The sequence below is a fragment of the Antennarius striatus genome, chromosome 17, assembly GCF_040054535.1.
Source record: "Antennarius striatus isolate MH-2024 chromosome 17, ASM4005453v1, whole genome shotgun sequence".
In the NCBI taxonomy this organism is placed as follows: domain Eukaryota; kingdom Metazoa; phylum Chordata; class Actinopteri; order Lophiiformes; family Antennariidae; genus Antennarius; species Antennarius striatus.
Genome location: NC_090792.1, coordinates 8,083,901 through 8,093,215, shown reverse-complemented (window position 1 = coordinate 8,093,215; position 9,315 = coordinate 8,083,901). Strand labels below are relative to the sequence as shown.

Below are 9,315 nucleotides of genomic sequence, written 5' to 3'. Positions count from 1 at the left end.
ACAGACATATAGCATAGAGTTTTTGCTGAGTTGTCTTATGAAATTGTTTTGCCTGTTTTAACAATCTCTTGTAACTTGATAAACACAAAACGGCTCAGATGACAGGTCTCCTCCATATTCGTCACACTTAATTCTCGACCCAAGGAAGCCTACTCCTACAGGCATCTGTGTCTGGATAACTGATGTCTTTACCGGAGGTCTAGTGTTTTCCAGAAAAATGCTTAATTTCTACATTATTTGGCTTGAAATAAATAGTGTAAAACCACACTGGGAAAGCACCGCAAAACCAGGAATAAGTGAGTACCCACAGAATCAGATGGACCATATCAAAAGTTAGGGAAACATATTCCAAGGAAGGTTTCATAGCCAGCTGGAGACATTAAATCACACCCATAAAGTAGCAATAAACAAGTAAACTGGTTCACAGTCAGAGGTAAAATGTGTAGTGGGATGCTAAACCAATCCAGTCATAGATTCATGCAGACTGACATGGATGGATGGAATGAAGATGTGAGAAATGTTGATTTGTTTGCCTCCAACATTCTCTGGAAGGGTTTCATGTCATTTGCCCTCCAGTCACAACAACAGCGAAACTGAGACCACCCTCGTCTCTCAAGAAAAACATCATCAAAGATTGCTCTGCAACACGGTCAAATATGTAACAAAGATCAGCACCTTTAGAGGGATAGGCAGAGGAATGAAAACACTCAACGGCCTTCAACCATTGACCTCCACAGCTGTGGTCTCCATGTGCTGCTAAGATTGCTTGAAAAGACGCACAGTCTCCTTGCCTTGAAAAATAGATAACACAAGTAAACAATGAGCTAAAAAATGAAGTTAAAGGGATAATGAAACGATGAAGTAATGTATCTTCCCAAACTTTTAATCCTACATCGTTAGCAATATGGATTCATATTGCATGGGGATTTACTGAAGTGAACTGTAAGTTTTCCACTTGTCTCTACAAAGTGCTTTGTAGCATTTGTCACAGAGTCTGTCTTTGATTTAGATGGAAAATTTATGAATGAGACAAACAATCCAGAATTATAATCTGTAATTAATTAGGGCTCCACTTGATATAAGCTACCTGACTAACAAATACAGTAGTTAGTCAGTAGAGATGTTTGAGCCACTGTAAGCCAATCCCTGCTGCTGCTGTTTCACACTAAAAGCAGGAAACAAGGGAAAGCTTTGATTCTGAAACAATTGTAAGAAAATAATATTAAAGGAAAGCTATGCATCATGAGTGTGTCATAGGAATTACTTTGGACTTCATTAAAACATGTGAGTTTTTTTAAATGCACCGTAAATACATTCATTAGTCGCTCTTTATTATGTAAATCTCGCTGCAGAGATGCTTAAGGACAATTTCCTGTTGTATTAACCTGGATGTGTATTATCACAGAAACCACAATTTCCCCACTGTTATACTTAGTGTTTCAACTGCACAAAAAGTCTTAAAACAAAAGAATAAGTATTATATAACAAGAATCATAATTTCTTGACTTCTCCATCTCCTTCACTTCGTCTGGGTTTTCTGACTTTTCCACTTAATCCTGCTCAAAATTGCAGGTGTGAAATCTCAAAAGGACAAAGGTCTTCATTGGATGGCCAGACTTTTGTTCAGACAGGATCCGAGTCCTGATCAAACTGAATGATGGTGTGGTTCATTTACAGTGCAATGTAGGAAAGCAGAAGATTTGCATGCATGGAATTTTTTTTCTGGAAAATAAAAGTCCTGTCAGGTGGAAGTATCTTCAGATGTTAAACATGATAAATGATTAACAGAAGTCCTGTCAGAACTCTATGGATCTCCTGAGTACAGGAGTAACACTCCAAAAGTGTATGAAAATATTCATCATGAATGTTTATTCATATGGTCTCAATTCTAATGTCTTAAGACATGTATTGCGTGAGCACAATCATCTATAACTTTTATATAATGTTTACCTGTTATTAATGGAGTGACTTTGAAGATTGTCCAGGACTAATATTCCATTGTCAGCCTGAATCATTATCCCATGTCTACCACTGAGTGATAATTAGCAAGAGCTACAACCATTTTTGTCATTTTGTTTGCAAAATGTGAGAGCGTCAGGCAGCTATGTCTTGTTGCTCCCAATGTGTAATGTGTAAGGGGGGAGTATCTTGCTCAAGGGCACCTTGGAGGTGCTCAAGAAGCAAACTGGCACCTCTCCACTGCCAGTTCTCACTCCAAACTTTCTGAAGAAAAAAAAACAAGTCTGGAACCAGCCACCCTCCAGTCGCCGGCCCAGAATCAAGACGACTGTCATTCCAACCTGGAAGATATTTATTGACGGGTAGCTTTACAAATGAGGATTTGGGGTTTTAAGAGCAATTATTGGGGAATTGGTATTATTCTGAATCAAAACTTCACTTTATAAGGTCATTCAGGGAAATGTTGGCTGTCCTCTTCCCACAGTCAAAGGGGACTCCTTCTTGCTGTTTCTTTTGGCATCTTAGTCAGTGGAAACCCACGCGCTGCCCTGAATATTTGTCCTGAAGACTCAGCCCCTTTCAAGTTCAAAAGGACGTCTTCATTCCTTTTTCAGGTTTTGGTTGGCAAAACAAGAGTCAAAGCCACTCCGGTCCAATGTGTGGCTGCTACAGGTGAAGTAATTCACATATATTTGTGTCTTTTTCCCTTTGAGCAGTCACTCCTTTTAGAAACCACATTAAACCGAACGGGACTAGACACAACGTCACTTAGTAGCACTGTTTACAGTAATTCACTGTTTGATGTCAATCAACCAAAGTATGAACAATGAAAGATTATTCTCAGACAAGAGAGTCAGCGTTTGTACTGTGTAAATCCTGGTTCCAAACATTGTTCACATCGACTATGGGAAAATTCACAATTTTCTTTTTTTAATAAAAATAAGAATTTTGGTTGGGTTAGGGTTAGGCAGTAAATAAAAAGTCTTTTATTATTATTGGCTGACCCAAAGCCAATTCGGTCAATCTCTCTTGTGGGTTTGAAAGCAGCTCGACTCTTGTACAGAGAAACTGAATTGTTTCATCAGAGTGCAGCTCCTGTGTCTTCTGGCAAAACTTTGCTTTCTTAAAGACTATTTTGGTAAATATCCTTTGCTTCCTGAAACCACCATCATATCTGGATGCTAAATATTAAGCTACAAAGCTATTTAGCTTAGTCTAGCATAAAGTCAGCTCGTCTTCAGCTTTGTTCATATAAAATTTGTCTGTCTCATTTTAGTGCTTTGAAAGCAAACATTTAAGCACCATGTGCATTTTCACATTGTGTTGTGTGTACACATGATACCGATAAACATAAAAATAAATTATTTGTTAGTTGAATTTTGGGTGCCTTTAGATGCTATGTTAATAGGCTACTGGGCAAAGAATGGTATCAATTTACTCTTAGAGTGAAATGAAAAACATGTTTCAATTATTTAGTTACTCTTCAAATTTATATTGATTTCTTTAAGAACTACTTTTTAATGAAATATATGGACGTCACACTGCATTATATACATTTGCATTAAGTACATGAATACTGCAGGGGAGGTTACATTATGAAAAGAGCTGCGCAATTTTTTCATGAAAATATGATTAGTCTTACTGTGGTGGTGCTTCACAGTATGCGATCCCCATTTAGCCGCCATTCTACCAGATCTCCTGCCTAAGGTGCTTACTTAGCAGAAGAAAAAGGAGAACATGAAGAAGAAGAAGAAGAAGAAGAAGAAGAACATAAACACAAACAAGAAAAAATAAATTTACGTTAAAAAATTCCCTTGGAGAAATAATTCCCTTGGGTAATTATTTTTTCTATTCACATCCTATATTTTCCCATGCCCAAGTTTATGTGTGTATACAGGCTCTAGAACACACACACACACACACACACACACACACACACACACACACACACACACACACACACACACACACACACACATACGGGGCTTACACAGATATATATTGAGAGGTAGGGCGGCAGACAGCTCATCCATGGTGCACATGATGACCAACTTGTAAGGGAACGGTGCCTTACTCAAGCCTCGGCAGTGCTCAGGAGGCAAATTAACACATCTCCACTGCCAGTTAACACTCCAAATGTTTTTGGTCCACATGGACCTTGAATAAGCCACCCTCCGTCCCCAATTTCAAGACCAGTGAGCTGAGCTACTGCCACCTCAGTCCTTGGAGTCTAACTAAATTTCTAAATTCCCTGTCACTCAAGATTACTTCCAAATCCCAAATTAATTCCTCTCAACTTCAGATCAGAGCCAGTGCATATTTCTATTCTATTGATATGATGGATTTTAAAATGCTGTGGAAGATCTTTATATTGCTTTACTAATGCCATGAATGTGTTTTCAAATCTATACAACAAGTGCGCCTCAGTGTTCAAGCTTTCACTCAGCTACACAGCTCCACACTAAATCAACCAACGGCAAATCTCTGTGGTGAGTTTTGCTTCCTTTGATCCCCGGCCTGTGTTTTGACATGCCAAAGCTGATATCACACCACATACATTATATGAATTTATGGACTCAATATTAAAGCTGCATGAAGTCGTGGAAAGTTTGGACAGTTTGAGGATCTCCTTATAAACAGTATATTAAATTTCCATCATCCTGTTTCACATTGTTATTAACAACAGATTTGACTTTTGAATTTACTTATAGGAGTCTATCTGCACCCTCACATGTATCACCTCCATGTGAGTAAGGAAAATAAAAACGATCAAAATAGATACTTTATAATTGCAGTGGATCAAATTACTTTTATGTTATATGTAGGGATGAATCACCTACTGTATCTCAGCTTTATCCAACCACAGTATATTAATCCCCAATGGAGAAATTCTTTTTACACAAACACACACACACACACACACACACACACACACACACAGGATCTATATACAGTACAAGTACGGAGAGGGATAGTGGAGTGAAGGCAGCACCCTGGCGAGCTATCAGTCTACCACTCAAACTGTGTTCCACACTGGTGTGCACCAGCCTCCTTCCTGTTCCAAAGACAAGTCCTTGTGGACTGAAAATCAATGTAAATTTTATACACAGCTATGCTTGTGGTCAATTTAGCAGATCATTTTCCAAATACCCACAGAGACAGAGAAACAGCAACAAGCTGAGAAAATATCACATTTATAATCAGAGGGTGTCCTATGGGATGTCAAGTTCTCCAATCAAGTTTTGCATGCTAGCGTTGTATTTACCATTTTTTCTGTCTCTGAAGAGCCAAAAAGTCAGTTAGTTTAAACTTTAATTTTAAGACTAACATAAGGCCACCAATGGTGTGGGAGTAACAGTTTCACGCTCAATTAACCAGAAGAAATTAGCAGACCTGAACAGGACTAGATGAGGGTTCCGTTAAATATGGCAGCCCTGAAATCACTTGTTTAGGTTTTTGGTTTGGAGGGAAGCATGTAGGACTCAGCATTACTTAACAATGAGTTGTTGAGAAAATATTTTTCTTGTTACAGGTGTTAACAGGGTGTCTCAAACCTGTGTGGCCCTGAAGAAAGCTGAAAAGGAAAAAAGGAAAAGGAAAAGGCTTTATGGAAAAGCCTCATCACGAAACATGCAAGCAGACCATAGCTGTGGGTTTTTGGTATGGCGTCTCATACGTGGTGAAGTACTCATTAATGGTAGATTTTTGCATCAGACTCTACATTTGTTCTAATTTTTGTTCACATTTGCACAGACTTGGCCTCATTTATAACAACGTGTCCCAACTGGTCAGACACTCAATCTGCAACTGAGAGAATTACTATTATGAAATATACTGTATATTGTTAGTTTCAAGACAAACTGAAGGGATTTTGAAAAGGTGCTTCATAAATTGCTTGTGTTAATAACAACACTTTGAAACATGAAAGACTATTCATAAAAGATTTCTCCCATGTCTTTTTCTTCACCTCAAAACCCCAGAGTCTAAGTTTCATATGGAACTTTATCACATCTTGCTTTTTATCACATCAAACAGAAATAGTTTCAGTTGTTTCTCACCCTCATACACCTTTTATTTCACGACTTAATGAGTGGAAAGTTTTTCCCAGTCTTTTCATGCCAAGTGTTTTTCAATCTCATTTGAACTGATTTCTAGGAAATCTAGAAGTGTAATCTTTTCCGCTTGAAAGAGTAAATGTCAAGTGATTGCATGTAAAATACTGAACCACTTCACATTTTGGAAATGGGAGATATTGTATACAGTACTGTTTACTTGTATTCTGTGCCGCATGACAAAAACCTTAATGACACCTCAGATGGTGCAAACAGTCACAGTACATAAAGGTTCAAACTCTGTAGTGTTTTTCTCAAAGCATGATGTTTGAAGTGGCTTTATCACTCAAAATCAAGTGAAATCTGAGAAAAGGAAATGGCTGGATTCTGAGGTTGTTACGTGAAGATGTGTATGATCTTTGATTTGTTACAACAAAAGTGTGAGCCCACATCAAAAAAAATAAACAGAGAAGAATCAAAGGCTACATTTTCAGTAGTTTTATTGAAAAATGCCTCTTCCGTTTCAGAAATAAATAAGAAAATAAGGCTGTGTGGAGTTCACATACTGTGCAGTTTAAACATGAGAAAAGCATTTCTATGGCCGTAGTTTTGCAAACCAAACTGCATAGATGGAAAACAACTATATTCTGACTTTCTCAGTAAATATACAACACAAACATGCAATTCCACCCTTCGGTAACAAAACAAAATGATAAAGAAACAAGTTTGGTTTGTGACAAATATTCAAATGATCATTTTGTTTACAGACGTAACAGAATATGACAATCAGCAAATGTTTGGTGATCAAATCGTTCATTAGTTTTAACTGAAACAGCTTAACATACTGAAGTTTGACATTTACAACATGTAGCTTTAATGGATTCAAAAACATACATATTGTATTTCCTTGGAGATTCTTTCTGCTGCTTTCACATGATTAGTGCATTACACATTGGGGTCCGATAAACACTTGCAGTTATATTACAAGCAGACACATAAAGGGACATTTAGCAAGCACACAGGTTTGTTAAGAGTGAAAATGTATATTTCTATTACATTTGCTAAACTTTCTCATGACAAAAAAATAAATGTTCAATAGGTGAAGCCAGGGGTATCGAACCCATATAATGTTGTTCTGAAAATCACTTCATCCTCACGAAAGTGATCATGGAAGTTATTTCAACAGTAAACTTTCTCCTTATTGTAGCTATGATTCTAATGTTTCTGTGCTGTCCTGTGGTAGTGATCTTTTTCCTCGTTGGTTTCGTGTTTGTATTGCCCCTCCAGCTGGCTCCACAGGTATAGACACCACCTCAGGTTCAGGGTGGTAGCGGTTGGCTAGAAGAATATTTGGGACGGCCAATCAAATAAATGGTTCTTGTACAATTTTATCACATGCACAATTTAAATTATATTGCACTATGGACTTTGTAAAAATCCCCTGTGTCAAACTAGTCCTTCCTAATGTACAAAAAAAAGCTAAATAAAAAAAATGTAAAATTCTGTGATGACATTTACAAAAAAAATCCATCAAGCTACTGAATAATAGGATGTAGTAAAATAACCAGCTCATACTACAACAATCGCATGGAAATGGCAGGAGAAGAATGTTGAGCAGTGATTTGGTCAATGCACACAAACAACATGATGAATACAAATACAAATGGCACATGCTTCAATCAGTAACCGAGCTTTTTAAATCACTTAAGGCATCATAAACAGAGGTTATGCTCATGGTAAGTAAGCAGAGGGTTATGGGGTACAAGCTCAGATGTTAACTTGAATTTAGTGACATGTTCTGGTTCATACAATCATTTACAAGGCACAGAAATTAGTTTTATTTACACATATCACCTCTACATTGTCATTGCTCTCAGTTATGAAATCCTCTATGTTAGTAGTTGTTGTGGATCGTGTTTGCACATGCTCCTTCCTTCGTGGAAAAGCTCAGTCTGTTTTTGTCTCCAAACGGTTTGTAGTTCAAGATGCAAATTGACCAGCAGGTTGCCATTGCTGTAGCTTGTGGCTATGAGACGATGTGAGTGCCAGTCTGCTCTGTCCTGCTTTTTTGGGGGTTTTGGTTATGTCTTTTTTTAATGTTCAATTGTGTGTCCATGTTGATTATCCTTACATGCCCCACGGACACTGGGCAAACATCTCAGAAACGGGGCTTCAAAGTGTAAGCGGCACAGGTGACTTAGACAGTTACTTATGCCATACCTGAAAATATTTTAAAGAGGATGTGAGATTACTGTGGAACAAAATTATGAGCATCTTATTGCAGGTCATCATTCACTAATAGACAGCTTATATTTTTACATGCCAGTTTTAAAATTGAACATCGAATGTATGGAGATATTGGAAGTAGCTCCCATTTGTTCAATCCCACCCTAAACCACCTCAGACCGGATGATGTTCTTAACCTAAGCCCAACCAGTCTTGTTCCTTGAGCCTAACCCTAACTAATTAACAGACTTAACTAAATTGAGCCTAATAAGCTAGCTTGCTAGTGAGATTTAGCTGACCGAATCTGCTGGAAAAATCAGCTGCAATGGGCTACAAATGAAAAGACCTTTTGCTTCAGAAATTATGAAAAATCATTAATGGCAGATTTTCCACTGCAAATAAGAACAAAAATCCTGTCAGACAGCAACAAAAATAGTTGAACCTCTTATAGAAACAAATTCAGTACTCTGGGACACTTACAGTATACCCATATCTCCATACATTATCCAAGTAAGTAAAAATTGAGTTGCAAATGTAATTAGTTTGCATACACTTAGTAATATTTCCATGTAAGCATGCAGCACCTAGACTGTACCTGTGTATCCTTGTCCATTGTAAGGAATGCCAACACACTGTGAGGAGTCACAATATCCCGGGGGTCCTGGTGGTCCTCTCACACCTGGATTGCCATGGCGACCTGGAGGACCACGAGACCCAGCACTGCCAGAGGGACCTGGGGGTCCTGTTCTTGACTCTCCTGGTGGCCCTGCAAGAGAGAGTGAAGTAAGTCGGTAAGCCCAGTTTGAGAAGTCTCTGGAGCTCAACACAAAACCCCACTGACATCACCCCGTAAACCCATATGGAAATGGTGGGGGTAATGCGGGTCTGCAGCGCTGTAATTTAAATTTTTCAACAGCTCAATCAAAAACTTGACCAAGAAAAAAAGTCTGGGGGCTGTGTGGTGTCACCCCCCAAAAGCCCCCCTCCAGGCCCCATCTGTCTAGACGGTGAAAACTCACGATGGAATTTTCCCCCTCTCTCTTTTTCTCTTCCTTAAGTGAGTCCATGTGTTGTCAAT

General features: G+C 38.3%; 1 protein-coding gene across 3 annotated transcripts in view; it reads right to left on the bottom strand.

The window, feature by feature from the left end:
• Positions 1 to 6,494: 6,494 nt before the first annotated feature.
• col12a1a (collagen, type XII, alpha 1a) overlaps positions 6,495 to 9,315 on the bottom strand; it is a 54,422-nt gene continuing 51,601 nt past the window's right edge. For 2 of the 3 annotated variants that reach the window (XM_068339634.1, XM_068339636.1), the window contains 2 exons: positions 8,833 to 9,003; positions 6,495 to 7,349 (listed from right to left, as the gene is read on the bottom strand). In XM_068339634.1, the coding sequence (XP_068195735.1) occupies positions 7,219 to 7,349; positions 8,833 to 9,003 (302 nt within the window). In that variant the 3' untranslated portion in view covers positions 6,495 to 7,218. Of the gene's footprint in view, positions 7,350 to 7,395; positions 8,232 to 8,832; positions 9,004 to 9,315 lie in introns of those variants that run through there. The other variant, XM_068339637.1, reaches the window with a different exon arrangement.